We start from the raw sequence: 18,788 nt of genomic DNA, 5'->3' as shown, positions 1-18,788 counted from the left end.
CTTCTCTGAAGGCTGCACAAGCTTCTTCAGTCCCTCTGCGTCAAAGTTGGCTGCCTGTGAAATGAACCAGTTGACAACTGTGGTCTAGAGTCTCTCTCATTGTCCACCAAGCCACTGCTTACGGTGCTGGAAGAGGGAATAGTTGCTGGGTACAAACTCAGACTTATTGACAGCAGTCCAATAATGCTCGTCCACTCAACATTCTTTGCTCTCTGTGCTGCTCATTGAGCACTTAAGGAACCCGTCCTATTTCACACAATCTGTGATGTCCGAGTTTTCCTGCAATACTCCTGTAAATAGGTAGGTTGGTAGATAGATAGATACACACATAGATAGATAAGAGGTTTTTATTTGGGTGAAAAAGGTGGTGTGCACAAAAAGGGGATATTTGTCAGTTAGAGAGCACTAATCTTCTATCAGATCGCAGTTCTTGGTCCACTTGTTGAACAGTGATTTCATTGGTCTGGACACTGTGCCTCATCATCACGCACATTTGTGCTGCCACTTTTGAGATCTCGACACCATTGTCTGCCGTTGGGCCTTCACTCATTACTGGAGGCTGTAAGCATAAACTAGGCTGTGCTCCTAATGAATTAAGGCAGCTGATGATCCTTTTGGACTCGCAAGCAAACATCGAATGCAGCATGCACTTTGAAAGTGGTGGTAGACACGATATTCGCGGGCAGTGCTGTCTACATCCACCCGCAGGCAAAAGTCCACTGAATCGAAAGAATGACTGAAGTGGCTTTGTAAGCAATCAATAGATGGTGCTGCATGCATAAAACTCTGACTTGATACAATTCTGACCCACTAGTATTTAAATGAAAGAAAACTGCCCTTCCTTTTTGAATAGTCTCATAAATGTTAAAATAGGAGTCCATGAACTAGAGAAAGTAAAATATTTTACCTATTTTGGAAGTGTTCTGGACCAAAATGGTTGTCATAGTAGGGACTTAAGGTGAAGGATTGGGTTTGGCAAAGAAGCTTTCACGAGGAGGAGGGTATTGATGATGAGGGCATTTAGTAATGATGTCAAGAAAAGGCTCGTTGAAACCTAGATATGGAACATTGTTACGTATGGCATTACATACATAGCGCAAGGTCATTGAAGCAGGAGGATGGATGTAGTTTGGAGACTTCTGAAATGCGGGTGTGGAGAATAATGGAGAAAGTGGAATGGACGGAGAAGGAAACGAATGAAGAATTGCTGGGTGTGGTGAGGGAGGAGATGGAATTTAGGGAGAAATCATAAGGAGGCAGGAAAGGCAGATGCAGAGTGTTTTAATTAGTTGGCAGTGGGATGCTTGAGATGGTTTTAGTGGGGAGAATGTTCAGGAGGCATTGAAGGGTAAGGAAAAGGAATGGCTTTTCGGGTGGAATGAAGGGAAGGCAGAAGTATGCTGAATTGCAGAATAGTTAATTGCAGTGTTGGATCTCATAATGTCTCTTATTGGGTGAGCCTAAGAAATGCAGGGATGTACATGCATGTCCATCCAAAACTTACCTTGAGTAGTAGACTATCGGATGAAACCACACGGCTTGGGTGAAGCTGGGGATGCCCAAACGGGGCCTAGGGAATTGAACCCTGGTCCTCCAGTCAGTAGTCGAATGCACGACCCACAGACTCCCACATCACCCGAAATTGAAGGGAATGTGTACAAAAAATCTTGCTTAAGAATGAGAATAGATAGTGTTTTACTACGTAAAGTGTATGAAATTTTTCTTTTGGTGCTAAACCTTTGGGAATCGAAGCAAAAGACATTATTACAGTTAAACGAGTTTTGAATGAAGTAGTTTCAATTGTTGAACTTTGTCATGCTCTGCTGTCAGATAGCATCAACAAAATTTTATCTGTAAATGAATGGAAACTTTATTCAACAGATTCAGATGAGATGGAGTGGAAGTTTGTCGTTATGAGAAAAACAAATTTGCGCTTTTCCACAGATTTATTTGTAACATACTATGTGTTTCAGTTCATCAAACCATCTTAAGTTACAAGACTGAAGATGGTTAGATTTTTGAGATCTTGCACCTGAAGATGGTTCAATGAACTGAAATGCATACGTTACAAAATAATCCGTGGAGAAGTGCTCAAAATGTAGGCTGACTTTGCAATATCCGCTGAAAATCTTACTTTTTGCGACCATGGTTTCATTGCAATGCAACATCATGAGGTCCACCCCTTCCTTCTGCAAAACATTTATTGTTCACTCTGTGCATGTCTTTGCGGATTCAATGCTCGTCCAATCCATGAAGACGAAAGAAGTATGTTCCCATGACAAAACAATTAACATATTTTTAGGTTGTTTTGTATTCAGCTTAGGTTGTCTTCAGTTCAGGTCACTTTTCCCTGCATAAACCCATAAAATTCCACCACCAGTGGCCATCCTTTAGGCAGCGGCTGTGGATATCTGTGATAATTTGCAGTAATTTATGGTGAAAGTTATCCCTCAAGATATGAATGTTAATTTGAGGTATCACAGTGGAAAGAGTGGTTGCATTAATTATAGAGGTAGTTGTGTTATCGGGAAGAGTTTCAACGCAAATGAGTGATTAGCAGGTTGGGAGTGGTCATTGAATTGTAAATCTCTCCTGAATCCATTAGCTGACCAGCTCATGGTGGCCATCAACGAGACCCTGAGGGTGACGGAGGAGGAGGCGGTGAGTGCGAGGTCGGAGGTAGGCACCCTCCCGTCAGCATCGTGTGGTGGCGCTGCTGCTGCCGCCTTGGGAGGGGGCAACAGCACCGCAGTGCCTGCTGGCTGCTCTCCACGAATAGGGGGCCGGAGAACATTGGCACATCGAATGCCTGGAGTGCCTGTGCCGCCACTCCTCAATATATCCAATGCCCTCAACACGACCCTCTCTCTCTTGATGGTAAGCATTGTTAACATATTAAGATACGCACATGAGGGCTTTTCGAGGGCCTGTTGCCGGAGGGAGTATCTTATGCAGGGCCGGGACATTACCTCCTAAGTATGGTGCTCCCTTTTATTACCAACACTAGGGCTACATGACAATTTAATGTGTCATAGATTGCATCACTTGTGCAAATAAAGTTTTTTAATTTTTGTGCCTGTGCAAATTGATGTTTAATATGAGGACTGTTCAGAAAGTAACCTCTATTTTCATGCAGCATGAGAATTAGAGGGGTGGCTGAATGATCGCTGTTTAGACGTGCACAGTAGGTCAGTACGCCTTGAGCTGCAGCCGTCGAAAGGTCGCACTGTCTGTTGTTTGCCTACAGCAGCAAGTCAAAATGAACGCTACAATTGGAAATCCCACCTAATGTGAAGTTTGTTCAGTGATAAGGTTTTTACAGATAAAAAAAACTTCAAAACTGCTGACATTCATCATTGGGAAATTTGTGCCCTGTATGGACCAAACGTGATGGGAGACAAGGGTTGTGCATCAGTGCTTTCATTCATTTAAGAGTGAATATAAATGCCCATGATGATGACAGGGGTGACCACCCGTCTCTGGTGAACAATAAACTGCTCCTGAAAATTGACGAAAGGTTCATGAAAACCAGCGTTTCATGATATCTGAAATCTTTGGAAAGTTTTGTACTGGTTTTCATGACTGTGTTGCATGGAAACATGACTGAAAAGTTAGGCTACTACGTGCTTTGTGCTTGTCTTGACGAGATGGCATCATCGGTTGGCTGCGATCTCAGGCGGCACGGAATTTTAATGATCAAGGATTTTGAAAATAATTCAGATATCTGGCGAATGTTTGAATCTATTTGTTGAATACGTGTAAAATAGTAGAGATAAGTATTTTGAGGTGAAAATGAAAAATTTTCTGCCGCTCTTCCAGTGTGTTTGTTATAGCATAACAGATGTTACTTTCTGGACAGCCCTTGTAGTTCCAAATACAAGTTCACTTGGACATCATTCTGCACAAGTGCACATTTTTAATTAGATTTCTTTTTTTTCTGAGGCAAAAGGGATTTGGCATTCCTTCCAATAAAGAGAATGAGCCAGCAACAAAGATGGGTTTTCATGGTGGCTAAATTGTAAAGGGAGAAAACATAAATATGTAAGATGTTATGAATGGTAAACAAAATAAATCCTTTATTTGTGGAATGGTTCAAGTTCCATGGTAATAACTTGGTTCTTAAGTATTTAAATGAGGAAAATAAAGTGTTTCATGGAAATTTCAATTAGGATTAGAAAATATGGTTATCAGCATAGCCTGCATTATATACATTAATTGGGTGGTGCTTACCCATTCTTGGAAAAATATTCTCAATCTCTATTTTAATACTACTACCACAGTTTCTTGTTTTAAAAGACTGGAATCCATTTAATGGATACTGGCCAAAACATAAACAAATCCTTTTTTAATATGAGGTGGTCACATTCGAGATAGTCAAAATTATTGAAAGCAGAAAACAAAGATAAAAGCTTGGTTTTCTAGCCAATAATACATTTTGGTTTTGTATGTTAAATGTATAAGCAGAAACTGGTAGATAATTTAACTATGGGATGTTCATGCTTTTCCCTTAGTTTTGGGTTTAATGCAAAGAAGAATGTGATGTATTTTGCTTATGCCTGTTTCTTGTTTTATAATTATGTCCATTGGATGTCATCGGAAGATTGTTGGCATATTTGTGTACATAAAATGAGAAAGCCTCCTCATATAGGTGGTAAAATGTCTTAATACAATTACAGTAAACCCTTGCTAATGCAGAACCCGCAAATTTGGACTCCTATTTAATCGTGATGGAATCCAACTGTGGACTATGGGTGGTTTAATAAGGGGTAATTAGAAGGAGCAGTTTTGTACTTAATGTATGTTTAGTTTACAAGTTTCTCTGAATGTCATTGAAAATAATTGCGATGTGGTGTAATCCCATACTTGGATTATCGGAAATACATTTTAAAGAAAATGCACAAGCTTTACTAAGTGAATCCATGGTTCCTGGAGAAAAAATCAGTGAAGAATAGGCATTTGCACTTTGGTGTGCTAGTGCTGATTGTAGCCAAAAGTTTACGATGGGGCAATGCTGAGTTCCAAATGGTGTCTATGGATTATCATCGTAAAGGTAAAACAAAAATGGGAGGGCATTGCACACATCATTACTTGACCAGCTAAAGGCAGAAATTGCAAAAGAATGACCGCAATTGTAGAAGAAGAAAGTGCATTTCCATCAGGACAACGCACCTGCTCACACTTCAGTGATCACCATGGCTACCATTCACAAGTTTAGACTTTGAATTGGTTGACCACTAGCCATATTCACCAGTTCTGGCCCCCGGTGACTTCTTCCGGATTCCTAACCTTTAAGTTTTATTTAGAGGACGTAGATATTCATCGGATGAGGAAGTTATCTCATGCAGAATTGCCTATTTTGCAGAGAAAGAAATCAACTACCCATTGGAAGGGTTAAAAAACCTAGAGCATTGCTGGAAAAGTTAACTATGATGAAAAGCAAAAATAAATTTGAAAAAAATATCTTATTTTTTCATTAGGTGGGAAACTTTTCAGACTACCCTTGTACACTATTTACTTATTCCTCCCTCTGACTGCTTATCGGTATCCACACTGGGATCACCTCCAGATTGACTGGGTGTGCTCTCATTTGTGCTAATAATATTCAGTGGTAGGTGGTATTCTTTTGCTCATTCACTACACTTCTCACCAGTTTCCTAGGGACAAGTGGGAGTAAAGTGGAAGTGGCACATTTCTAATTAAAAGTAATTTCTCTTCTTGTTGAAACAGGATTCCTTAATCAGCTCAAGTTTCATAGTTCTTTCAGAAAATCATCAGTCTGCTTTGAAATGTCCTCTACTAGTTGGGTTTTTAGGGGATGCCTGACAATGTAGCCGCTGCCAAGGGGTCCAATCAGGAGTTGGCATGCCTTGCTTAAATTATCAATTATTTTATGACAATGACTCTAAAGGTAATTTCTGAAAGTCACTGATAATTTTTTGATTGTCTCTGCTAATTTATATCTTTTGTTGAATGGTATTCAATAGTTAACTCCGTTCGAAGATGGAGTGCTGTTGTTTCCAGCTGAGGGTGGTGGTCTTTGGTCCTTTAATTTTGTTTTGTGCTGCTCGCGAGTGAAGGGCGAGGGAATTGCTCATTTGTTGCTCTTGTTTTGGACAGAAACACGTGAAGGAGAGGGAGGAGGAGCGCGAGAGGCTGCGCAAGGAGCTTCAGCGTTCGAGGGAGCTGATTCATGCGAGGAACCAAAATGACCAGCGGATGCAGTGGCAGGACCCCCAGTCGGGAGCCCGGGACGAGGAAGCCAAGGCAACTGGGGAAGAGGACTGTGATGAGTCAGGTGCGACCTCGCCTGCTCTCGTTGCCCACTCCCGCTTGACCCTACTTTTCTCAAAGCAATAGTCAAGGACTTTTGAAAGCTGTCTCCATGTGCGAGGCAGAGAGTTGTAAATTTACTTGTAGCCTTGTAGGAACAGAAGTGATGGTGTCAAACTAGGATTCATGGCTCATCAATTTAAAGGCTTGAAAAATGATACTAAATATGAGCAACATTTGTTGCTGCAAGTTAAACCCTTCTGTTCGTCATTTTAAAAACTCATTTGCATTTTGCGGGCTGGTAATAAGGTCTATATTAAAGGTTATATGTAATTATAATTTTAGGGATCATTGAATTTTTTTTTGACTCAAAGTACTGGTAAGAATGAAGGACAAATATTTTCAAATTTTCGAGCAACAGATGAACTAAATGCAATATTCGTAACTTGCGGAATACTTTTCAAGTGGTTAGGATTAGCACATTAGTGAAGCATTGTGCAAATATATATTTTAAATTGGCAGTGGGGAAATGCTTCCAAAACAATTTGTTCTCACTTGAACTTTTCTCTCAGTCTCTTCATTAAACAGCCAGCAAACTAAGCTGTTGATTCTTGTCTTAAGATGCTTGTCCCTCAATTTTGAAGTTTGATTGGTGCTTTTGTTGATCAGCTTGTGAATGTACCCCCCATTTCCTGACAACACGAATCTAATAGTTTGAATGAATCTTTGAAGGCAGCATTTGGGCTTATGGCATCTACCTTGAGGACATTGTCTGGACCTTCTTCTGGGCCTATGGCTTAGGGAGGCTGATGCAATTTTTAAGTGGTATACATTCTATATAGTCTCATTAATGGGGAATTCATGGGGAGGATTTATTTTGATGCCCCCACATTGAAAGCTCTAGGTCTTGCTTTAATTAAGCATATGTTCAATGATACGTACTTTTGAAATAGCTTCAGCATTTGTTGTTAAATGCACCAGAATAAATATTTTGATTGTTTTTGGGCAAGGGCTTATGCTGAGAATGATGGTAATAATGCAGGAGGTCTCTTGGAGATGTCCTCTCCCTTGGTCTATCTTTTGCAATGAATAATTCACAGACATTTGAGTTGGCTTCAGCTCAGGAGACCTTCTGACCCGAAGAAGCTGCCTCAATGTTTGTGAAACTGTTGTTGCAACAGAGATACTAGTATGGAGGGAAGTAATGAGGTTCCCGGTGTTCTAATGGGAGCATTCACCATTGCTCTAATTGAGCTTTTTTGCAGATTTATCTGACCCATTTGCATATAATTTGAGAGGTAAGATCTGATCCACAATAAAGCAATGCCATCAATACTAATACTCATTAATTCGGAGTAGAGTATGTTGTGATCTATATGGTCAAATGCATGGTTTGTATAAAAGGCATTGGGAACATTTTTAGAGAAATAGATTTATTTCAGATATTGCTGCATATCCTCGGAACCCTTCAGAGTATATCCCTTGAGCATCGATACACTTTTTCCAGCAGTTTTTCCCCCGACTCTAAGGCTCCCTGGTAGGCAGAACAGAAGGGTATACGTGCAAGCTTCTTTAATGGCTCTTAGGGTCCCATGGTGGTGTCCTTCAAGGGAGGATTCCAATTTTGGGAATAGGAAGCAGTCTGCTGGAGCCAAGTCGGGACTGTAAGGTGGGTTGGGGAATTGTCATGATGCAGTTGCGGAAGGTCTTTGCTGGTAGACACCCAACTCTGCTCGGGGTCATCCGTCCAAAGACTCTCGCGACAAGTTCAGTACAGATCTTTCGTATAGCCAAAGTTACATTGATCATGGTGTTCACTGTCATCTTATCAATGTCCATACAATCTGCGATCATGCGCACACCAAACTGACAGTCTGAATTCAGCATTTCATGCACACTTTAGGACAAAAATTTGTTGCTGATGCTTTTTATACAAACCTTGTATAGATACACACATGGGCACAATATATATAATCTGATCTGAATGTTATTACCGCAGATGGTCAGTCCTACTTATATATATATGTATATGTATGTATGTATGTATGTATGTATGTATATATACATATACATATATATATATATATATATTATATATATATATATATATATATATATATATATGTATATATATGTATAATCCAGCGTCAAATAAGTGAAGGATTCAACTCCATGGTTTAACATTCAACACTGATCTGAATGTTATTACTGCGGATGGTCAGTCCTACTTATACATACATACATATATATATATATATATATATATATATATATATATATATATATATATATATATATATACATACATATATACACATATATATATATGTATATTTATATATATATGTATATTTATATATATATGTATATATGTATATGTGTATATATATGTATATATATATATATATATAAATATATATATATGTATGTATGTATATATGTATAAGTAGGACTGACCATCCGCAGTAATAACATTCAGATCAGTGTTGAATGTTAAACCATGGAGTTGAATCCTTCACTTATTTGACGCTGGATTTTTTCGAAACATGGTTTTCATGAGAATATATGTCTTCTGTCATGGCAACTGGTTGTTTATAATGATCCTGATGATGGTAACTTGATGGTGACCAAAATACAGGATGGTTAATGTTTCAACATCCAGTATTTGCAAGCATGTGCACATAACTTATTTTTCTGGTCCCTGATTTAATTTTCAACCTCTGATTTTAGTCATGTAGTCATAATTTAGGCCAGAACATATGCAGTTACTTATACTTCAAATGTGCACTGCTTGATATAGTACCACATTGTCACAAAGTCAGGGTTCGTAAAGCCTTAGTGATTGTAAGTACTGAGTGAGGTGTGTCCTGGCTAACTCTTTTCTCACAAATAAGGGAGCTTTGATTAATTGGATGTAGCATGATGAATGTGATGTATCCAACAGCCTTTATGTTTGTGTATTTGCGTGTTGGGCTGTGTGTGCCCATTGCCTGCTGGAGTCGCCTTGCCGTTGAGCAATGGCCATCACCACGCATGTGCGGGCAAGGGAGGAGTGAGCAAACGAGGTTTTGTCGGCAGGTGTGGTGCGGGGCTTGGATTTGGGGGCAGATGTGGTGGTGGCGGCAGCGTCAGGAGAGGGAGGTGGTCCTGACGATCCTTCCTCCCCTCCCACCAATGCTTACCTTGCCTCCGACAGCGACGACGTGGAAGCCAGTGCGAGGACAGCCAGGGGCAAGTCGGGCGAGGAGGTGGCCGATGACCCCAGTGGCGACGTGAGTACCCACGAGAGAGGGAGAGGTGGATGCTCTAAAGCAGGGTCGCTGCAGAACTGGGAAACTAAGATATGAAGTTGGGGGTCTTTAAATGGTCGTGGAAATCCTGGAAGTCGTTCGTTTCAAAGTAATCTGGAAATATTTTAAGCTGCCAGCTCTTTGTTGTCATCTCTGAATCTTAATGAGGAAATATTATAGCTGATGTTATCATTCCTTTAACTTGATTTTTCCTCCAAAACTCCACTGTTGTCATGAAGACACGGGAAAATGCAAAGGATATGGGGAGGAGGAGGGTGGTTTGCTTTATGGGAAACATGTCTTGTCACTCCTAATTTTGTAATTTTGATTTGTGATCAAGAACTCCTCCAGACCTGGAAAATTGTGAAAGTAAGCAATGTGAAACTCCAGATTGTGCAGCCACTCTGAAAAAAGATCCCCCTGCATCACCTCTTGGCCTGTGTGCGAAGGAGTCATGCCAACTCCTGAAATAAATCTTCTCATTGTAATTGTCTGACCCTTCTCTTTTGTCTTGTTTGCGTGCAAATGGCAGCCTCCCTGACCGAAGGCTTCCCCCTCTCATAATACATTAAGCAGTGTCTCTGTTCTTTAAATGAAGTATAGACCAGAGGTGGCTCGGGACAGGATGTGTTATTAATGTAAGTCCAGCAGTGCATTGGCATGATTGTCTTGTGTGTTTTGTGTTTTCTTATGATCTTCTTTCTCGTGTGTTCATGATTGCTCTGCTGTATCTTTCTTTTTCTTTTATTTGTAAATAGTTTGTTTTTGCTTGAATGCGTAGCTGCTTACGTGTGATCGATCTCAAGGAATTTGGTGATTACTTGTGTGTTACTTTGGAGAAGAATTTCTTCCACATTTATTTGGAACTTGTTACATTGCAGAAAACATGGACATCCCCTTCCTGAAACCGTGTTGGGTAAGAGAAAGTATTGAACCCTCAAGATACAAGGCTTGTTCCACAAAAGATGAGACACTTTGAATAAATACGTGATTCTATTAGTTACCCTAAAATCAAGCTTATCACCTTCAAAATTGGCTCCCCTTGGCTGCCAACACTCAATGCTTCCAGCATTTTTTCCAGCTTTCAAATGCTACCTGGAAAGCTTCTTTCGGGATAGCCTTAATTCTGCCTAACGATTTTGATAACGTACAAGCCATATCTTCAATAGTTTCAAATCTGCATCCTTTCAAGATGGATTTCAACTGTGGAAATAGGGAAAAGTCCACTGAGGCACGATCTGGAGAGTATAATGGCTGGGGGATGACTGGGGTGCTGTTTTTGGCCTAAAACTGGGTAGCATTCAATCATTGTGTTCACCGGTGCATTGTCGTGATGAAAGCACCAAGACTTGTTATTCCACATTTAGGGTCTCTTTGGCAACATGGTGCATCTTAACCTCTCATAACCTCTATGGTAGTGCTGCCCATTGTGAACAATCCCTTCCCAATCGAAGAAAACTATCACCACCACCTTCATGTTCGATCGTGACATTCTAGCTTCGATCCATGTTTCGTCCACATCTATGTGTCGATTCAGAAACTCTTCAGAATAGCAAAGAAAAGTGCCAAACCAGCCTCCAAAGCGACCATACAATTGCGTTTATTCTCCACTGAGCTGACTTGCCGAGATTTTTCGCACAGCTAATTTTTTGTGCAAAATTGAAAGCACTGTACCATGTGATATGCCTGAGGCATCGACTGTTTCGCAAACTTAAATTCATTGATCACTCAAAACCATTCCATGGATTTTGCCAATCATCTTGGAGGAAGTCATTTCCACTGGATGTCCTGAAGAATGTTCATCATTTGCAAATGTACGGCCATGTTTAAACTCATTTACCCAATTGTACGAGGGTGGTCCCATGAGTACCCGGTCTGACTTAAGAGGTGGCCGTAATTGTTTCAAAAATACCGCTGTATTAGAAAGTGTGCATTCTATTGAGTATGTGTTTCAAGTCTGAAGATGCCAAATTGTTTGGTATTTGTTTGGCAGCCATCACTGCTGTTCACTGACTGCATGTGCGTGCAATGTCAACCACGCTAAACGCCCTCGTTCTTGCCTTTCAGTGATTTCACTTTTCATTTCCACTGTTCTCTCTAATCTTTTATGGGTGCCTCCTCCTGCAGTCTTTTCTTCAGGGACATTTAAAAAAATATGATTACAATATTATTAAACTTAACAGAAAAAGCACAAATAATAGGTGTGTACACAAGTTGGAAAATGTGTGATCACTAGCGACACTCATATGCTGGTGAAATGAGTGCCAAATGCAAACTGCAGGTGTACAATTATTCTGGGAATCGCCCTCTTCTCTTCCCTCGTTATGGTACGAGTCACTCGTTCGTTAAAGGAGGAGTCACTTTGAGGGCCAATGATGTTTGCCCACAATGCAAATTGTGCTCCCTATGCGAGGTGCTTGTGAAGCAGAGTTCTATTGCTCGTGGGCCTGAAATGCACCAATATCCAGGCAACCAAAATGGACTGATACCAACAGTCAACATTTGCTCAAAATTGTAGGGATAATGATGCGAGGGTCATCCCAAAAGTACCAGACCCAATAAAGAAAACACACAAATTTTGAAAAACAAAGTATTTATTTTTCAACATAATCTCCTTTCAGCTCTGTACACTTTTCCCAGCGATGTTGAATAAGTTAGATACCCTTTTTATAATAGGAACTGTCTTGCTCCTCAACCATTAACATGCCGACAACACCGACAACAACATGCCATTAACTGCCGACATCACCTCTTCACGGTTGGAAAATCTTTGACAACAGAGCCATTATTTTCAAGTTTGTGAACAGAAAATAATCCGAGGGAACTAAATCTGGCAAATAGGGTGCATGTAGTAGCAATTCAAACTTAAATGCATGAATTTTGGCCGTTGCACTGACGGATTTGTGAGCTGATGAATTCTGTTGATGAAACAGCACTTTCTTCTCAGCCAATTGCGGCTGCTTTTGCTTGATTTCCTTGCTCAAGCATTGCAATGAGTTTGCATATTACTCGCCATTGATAGTTATTTCCTTTTTCAGGATAGTCAATGAAAATTATCCCATGCGTATCCCAGAAAACCAACGCCATGATCTTGCCTGCAGATGAAACAGTCTTCGCCTTCTTTAAAGCCGGTTCTCCCTTTTGAATCCATTGTTATGATTGTTCTTTTGTCTCGAGTGTGAAGTAATGGATCCATGGTTATGAAAGTGCGTGATATTTCTGCTTTGTTGCTGTGAACTTTGCTAGTAAGCCCTCAATTGAAACATCTTCAGGACACTGGTTTTGCTCGATTGTGAGCAAATGCGGCACCCACCTCGCACACAGCTTTCTCACGTCCAATATTTCAGATAGCGTGCAATGTACTGCACTTCTTGAAGTGGCAATGACAATGTCTGCTGGCTCGTGCACTTTCAGTCAATGATCATCCAGTATCACTTTGTGGATTTTCTTCACTGCTCATAGAGTTGTCACCTTATTTGGTCGACCTATGCGATGCTTGTTTTGACAGTTCGTATGGCCTCGTTTAAACTCCGCTACGGAATATTTTACTGTTGTAAACGAAGGAGCAGACTCACCCAGAGTAGAATACAGTTCAGCTTTTATATTGGTTGGGTGGGGGCCTTTCAAATAAAAGTATTGTGTGACAGAACAATGACCAATTTTCACAAATTCACTGAAAACGTGCACTATTGATGGCTGCCAAACAAATACTAAACAATGTAGCGTTTTCAAACTTGAAACTTATGCTTCATAGATTGCATACTTTCTAATGCAGTCATGTTTTTCGAACAACTACCACCATCTCTAGGTCAGGCCGGGTACTTATGGGTCTTCCCATGTTGACCCCCAATCGCCCAACGACAGTAAAATTCATCAGCAATTAGTCACTAAAGTTTTCTCTCAGCCACTGATATGGTTAAACAAGGGAAAGCATTCTACCAATGTGAGGAAATTCACAAGTCCCATCCTCCAAAGAAAAGGGAATATGTTTTGTTAATACTCAGGGCATAATATTTAAAAGGCATAATACTGGGGGCCATGTAACAGTGTGGACAGTTCCGTGATTACTTGGGGAGGAAATTCATGAAAAGTATCTGCAGCTGCCCAGGAAACTTATGGGTCAATTTTTTTGCATGTTTTGTGAGTGTTCCCTGAACATTCTCCATGACTTGGAACTATTTAAAGGTGTGCGATGTGTTTGGATGTGAGTGCCGAATGATGAATGTAGCACTCCCAGTACGCTTGCATGCCATCTGGGTGTATAGTGCAGCTAAATTAGACTCTCATCTTTCAGTCGACGCATGTGGCTGTAGATCTGACTGTGAATCTAGGCAAGAACAAAGAATCTTTCCTAATGCTTTGAATAAGCTTGAAAATTTGGAGAAATCAGTTGAAATGGAAGATTTCTAAACGAATGTGTTCCTTAAAAAATGCATGATAGATGTGGTTATCCCACAATGCTGGTGACCGGATAGTTTCATAAAAATTAATCAAATCATTGTGAGGGACAAAACATTTGATGAGGAATATGAGGTACGCTCAAAAAGTTCCCGAACTTTATTAATTACAGAAAATACTTTAGTAGCCATTAATTCTTTAGGGTCCTCTTCAAAGCAGTTCCCTCCCCAAATATACACTTATCCCTGTGATGTTTCCACTTTTTGAAACAGTACTGGGACGCTTCTTCCGAAATACTCACAGGAGCTGCTCCTTCAAACTGTTCTCAATCTCTGGAATAGTGGCTAATCTGTTTCGGGGTTTTGAGATTTGGGAATAGGAACTTATAACATTGGGCCATTTGTGGTGAGTAGGGTGGGTGGGGAAGCACAGTGGTTTTGTTTTTGGCGAAAAACTCATGAGTTCCGAGAGATGAATGAGCTGGAACATGGTCGTGGTGATAAAACCACCCATTACTCATCAGAGAAGTTCAGGCTGATCTTGCATGATTCTCTCTTTCTCTCGGGCGTTTAATAACCCCCCGGGTGGTCTTCCAACGTTGACTGTCTAGCCTTTAGGTATTCATGGCGCTCAACCCCCTTTTCATTGAAGAAACAGTCGACATCACCTCGACATTCAAATGAACTTATTCTTTTCCTGGGGCAGGGAGATGTTTCACCAATGCGTATTAGAGATTGCACTCTTGTTTCACTGTCATATCCATAAACCCGTGACTCATCACCTTTCATGCCCCAGGGCAAGAACGTTTCATCCTTCTCAGCTCGATGAAGCAGTTCCTGACACACTTCAACACGATGTTGTTTCTGGCCATCGGGTGAGGCACGGATTTGGTGTCAACTTGATACAGTCTCAGTTTTTCAGTCAAGTGTTCATAGCACGAACCAGTCGAGGTGCTACACCGCTCTGCAAGTCCCTTGAAATGTCTATTTGTATGAACAAGATTGTTTGCTTTCTCAATGTGGGGGGTCATCAGTCGAAAATGATGGTCTTCTGGAATGCATGTCGTCTTCCACTGACTGCCGCCCCTTTTTGGATTGGACAAACCACTCGTAATGGGCGGTTTGTTTCATAGCATCCTCTTCATAAGCCTACTAAAACAACTCGGTGATTTGCACAATTTCACGCTGAATTTCACCGAAAAATGCTGCTCCTTTGAAGAGCTCATTTCCACAGATCAAACTTTTTGCCGCACTCCCTCGCATAAACGGCCGTAACTAATCAACAAAGTGGTTGAAAGAGGTTATTCAGGAAGTTTCCATGGAAACATTGCTTCCAAGAGGAACAAAATATAACCAAATAGAGGCGTGCTATTCAAAAGGTTCAGGAACTTTTTGTGCTGACCTCATATATATATATTTAAGACCATAATCTTACTAGTCGCCAGCATCCGCAAGCATTAGACTAAATCAAACAATGACGGTGTGTAATTGTTGCTCTAGAAATTTGAAATGGCTGAATCTGAATGGTTAATAGACAAAACCCGTCAATGTAATTAGGTCATCCGAGTTACCATTGCTGGAGTTAAATATTTGGAGGCTAAACCCAGTGACTATGTCATATTGGCTGCATGAAAATCCTTAAGTATCCAAAATCTTCCATGTGTATTCTTGTTGGCCAGGTTAACCTTCTGTTCATAATCAACTCAATTTCCTTAAAAATAGTAAAGCCGATGAGTGTTTGGTTGAGTTCATCATTGAGCAGTATCGTGTGTCAATTTTGTAGCGAGTATGTAGTTACTATTTTTGCTTGAATTCTTCTGGTTGAAATGAATGATGTATACATCTCTACCACTCGCCTTGCCAAGCACTTCACCTAAAGGGCAATCTTAATTGCCCTTGAATCAAAAGACCAACGTCATGTTTTTCTCGAGCAGTTTCATGTAATATATTAAAAATTGAATGCATTTGTGTATAGGGGGAATTATTCTGATCAAAGGAAGATGGTGACCTGATGATGATACCATGTATTGAAACCCGGATCATAACATTGAAATCTTAAGTGGAATTAACAAAGCTGTATTTTTCATTCCATAAAGGCAAATGAATTTGAAAGGAATCTAGATTTCCACACTCATGCCAATGCATCTTATGTTTTTAAATTTTAAACCCCCCCCATTTTTTTCAAACGGAGTTTGTACTGAAGCCTCAAGTGAATCAATTCTCCTCCACGTCGACCAAAGCAGAAGTGAAAGCCTTTAGCAGAGGCATCGCTTTCATGAGGAGGTAATGGATGTTGTGGTGAACGTGTGTGAAATGCATATTTCTGGTTTCAGGTGTATGTTGATGCCCTCTCGTCGTATAGCGAGGGTGACGTGAAGGAGGAGAAGCCGACCACTCCCGCCAATGACGATGAGGCAATGGAACGGGACTCCCTTGAGGAGGGAGGGGAAATGGAGCTTCCTCCCAAGGAGGGCCCATCGCCGGGTGACTGCTGATAGAGTTCTCACCTCACCCCGAGGGGAGCAGACCTCGTGGCCTTGGCTTCTTCTTTCAAGTGGCCTCTGTGAATATGGATACATGTATGTGTCTGTAAACATATGTGTTTGTATTTATTGCAATTAGGAGTGGTTTCCCCAATGGATTAGGGCAGAGAGAGAGAGAGGGGATTGAGAATCTTGTTGCTATCCCCGAGGACACAGATGCAGAATCAGGGACGCAAGTGGATCAAGAGTTCATTTGAGGTAGCTGAAGCAAGCATCGTCATTTGTGTTCAGTGCCCTAGAGGCTGGAAATCCTTGTTGTTGACGTTTTTCACTTGTCATTTTGATTAAATTTTCCAAATACCAGCTCCGTAATTGCAGGTTCAGTGTTTGCTTAAGACAAGGTGTGGACTGAATTGGTGGTTTGGTAGTTGATGGAAGTGGATGTGGCCCTGTGAGCTGATCGTCCCTGAATACTCCATGTGATCTGTGGACTCGAGGAGTTCTGTTGCATATCTATGCTTGAGAGTGTGAGTGTGTGTGTGTGTGTCTGTTGTATCGGTAAGGAGGGCGGGGCATGTGTGCCATGCACATGTTTGCAGTTTGTGAAGAGGTGAGAGGCCATGTGACATCAGTCCTCTTGAATGCTTGGGTGCCGTGGCGGTGGCTGCCGGAGGGCCCTCGACTGAAGCCGTTCCTCCCCTCCGCCCTTGGATGCCGCTTGCGTCCCTTCAGATGATGACTGCTGTTTGATGGATGGGGGTGTCACATTGAGAGGAGGGATGCACCACCTACCAATTGCATTGTTGGACAGCGTACCGGAGGCAGGCAGAGAGGAGATGCCTCCTCCCTTTCACGTTTCCTCGCGAACTCTCGAGAGACCCAAAATACAGTCCGCAACTATTTTCAGATAAATGGAATGAATCTGTACATGCCTTTAGATAGTGCCTGCGATTTATGAGGGGCCTCCCCGTGATGTTGCACTTAGTCAAAATTTTGCATTTGATTGATTATTCGATTGTTGACTGATGAGAGAGGCATTTGTAATTGAAAACGGACATAGTTCTGAGCTGCGTAACTTAATTGGCCGTTGAAAGTCTTCTAGTTTAGTTGAGAGGGGGAGGTTGATCCTCATCTCAGTCTTTGTTCAGCGATGATGGTACTTCATCTCACCACTCTTCCCCTCCCGTGCTGCCGCCCCCCTCCCCTCCCTCTCCAAAATGCTCTGCGAGTGCTTTGTTGTCTTCATCCCAAAAAAAGTTACAGTGAGTCATTGCATATTTAAATTATGAATAGTTCATATTGGGATTCGACCTGGACCAATGAGTGTGATCTGCTATATTTTTTTAATGTTTGAGAAGCAGCAGCAGGTCTTCCTTACGAATGAAAACAGAGAGAGAGAGAGACGGATATGAAAGTGCTGGAAATTTTTTCACAGGAACTTGTTCCTTCTATAATTCCTTAAAAAAATATTTGGTTCCTTAATTTTTTTAATGCTCAGCATTCCATATTTTGTGGCCATTAAAAAATCAAGTGAATTCAAGCATGAGAATGGTGGTTCAAACATCCTTTGGAGAAAATGGAAATGTTTATAGTAAACAGTTTAGACGCATGGTTACATTGGCTGTCGATGTCATTGTGTATGTAATTGATGGAGTGATGACATTTGCTGTATTACACTGATATGTCCAAATTTATTTCATGTAATAATTTATGTTTTGTATTTCCGTGAGAAATCCAGTGTGAAGTCGTTGGCTTGCAAAATTTATTCTTGGATTTAATTCTGCCTCGCTCAAGTTGTAAAGATTACAAGTCTTCAGAAACCCTCTTTTAAGCATGTATCTGGTTCTTTTCGTTTTGCGTTTCAAAGAACTGAAATGTCAATATTGATAAGGGACTGATCTTAACTTTTTCCTCCTATAAATTTCCAACCACAAATATCTTATTTGCTGAAGCAGTTTGTTTTTATCTGATTGAGGTATGAAACAAAAAACATTCGTAATTGTACTATACATTCTAGTGAAAAAATGTATATAGTCAAAATGCGTATAAATGTATTGATATACCCTGTGTACATGATCTTTTATTTTAATGGTGATTCTTGGGGATGAGTTCTTTCATCAGCTTCCAACAATGGCATCGGGATGTGTTCTCAACCACTTGGTGATCGCTTTCACGGGGCGGTCATGTTTGGGCAAAATGGAGTTTAAGTTCTCAGTCCGTGTGGGCATGAGGGTGCCCACCATGCTGGCAGACAAAGAGGACTCTTCACTCAAAAGCGAGTGTTTGAAACTATTGCTTTCAGTCAGTATGTATTTGTATACGGCATATCCCATGCTTCACCACGGCTT

At 40.9% G+C, this 18,788-nt stretch overlaps 1 protein-coding gene across 2 annotated transcripts; it reads left to right on the top strand.

The window, feature by feature from the left end:
- The first annotated feature begins 2,610 nt into the window (after positions 1-2,610).
- LOC139686698 (uncharacterized) lies at positions 2,611-16,775 on the top strand. 2 transcript variants are annotated; one of them, XR_011700535.1, is made up of 5 exons: positions 2,611-2,877; positions 6,118-6,295; positions 9,349-9,542; positions 10,093-10,198; positions 16,291-16,391. XR_011700535.1 is itself a non-coding variant. In XM_071583735.1 (4 exons), the coding sequence occupies exons 1-4, from the start codon at positions 2,617-2,619 to the stop codon at positions 16,450-16,452; spliced, it is 795 nt and encodes a 264-aa protein (XP_071439836.1). In that variant the 5' UTR covers positions 2,611-2,616; the 3' UTR covers positions 16,453-16,775. The 2 variants fall into 2 exon arrangements, 1 of the variants encoding a protein (XP_071439836.1); XM_071583735.1 differs by lacking the exon at positions 10,093-10,198 and having other exon boundaries at positions 16,291-16,775.
- The last annotated feature ends 2,013 nt before the right edge of the window (positions 16,776-18,788 follow it).

Source organism: Hetaerina americana, unplaced genomic scaffold (assembly GCF_022747635.1).
Source record: "Hetaerina americana unplaced genomic scaffold, ioHetAmer1.1.p SCAF_1481, whole genome shotgun sequence".
In the NCBI taxonomy this organism is placed as follows: Eukaryota; Metazoa; Arthropoda; class Insecta; order Odonata; family Calopterygidae; genus Hetaerina; species Hetaerina americana.
The sequence above is the reverse complement of the archived record's forward strand: the minus strand, read 5'-3'. Positions and strand labels throughout refer to the sequence as shown.

Excerpts from the sequence above, each read along its gene's own strand:
- LOC139686698 (XM_071583735.1), top strand. The coding sequence starts at position 2,617 with ATGGTGGCCATCAACGAGACCCTGAGGGTGACGGAGGAGGAGGCGGTG. Across the intron at positions 6,296-9,348 it reads AGAGGACTGTGATGAGTCAG|GTGTGGTGCGGGGCTTGGAT; the intron begins GTGCGACCTCGC and ends TTTTGTCGGCAG. Across the intron at positions 9,543-16,290 it reads CCGATGACCCCAGTGGCGAC|GTGTATGTTGATGCCCTCTC; the intron begins GTGAGTACCCAC and ends TTCTGGTTTCAG.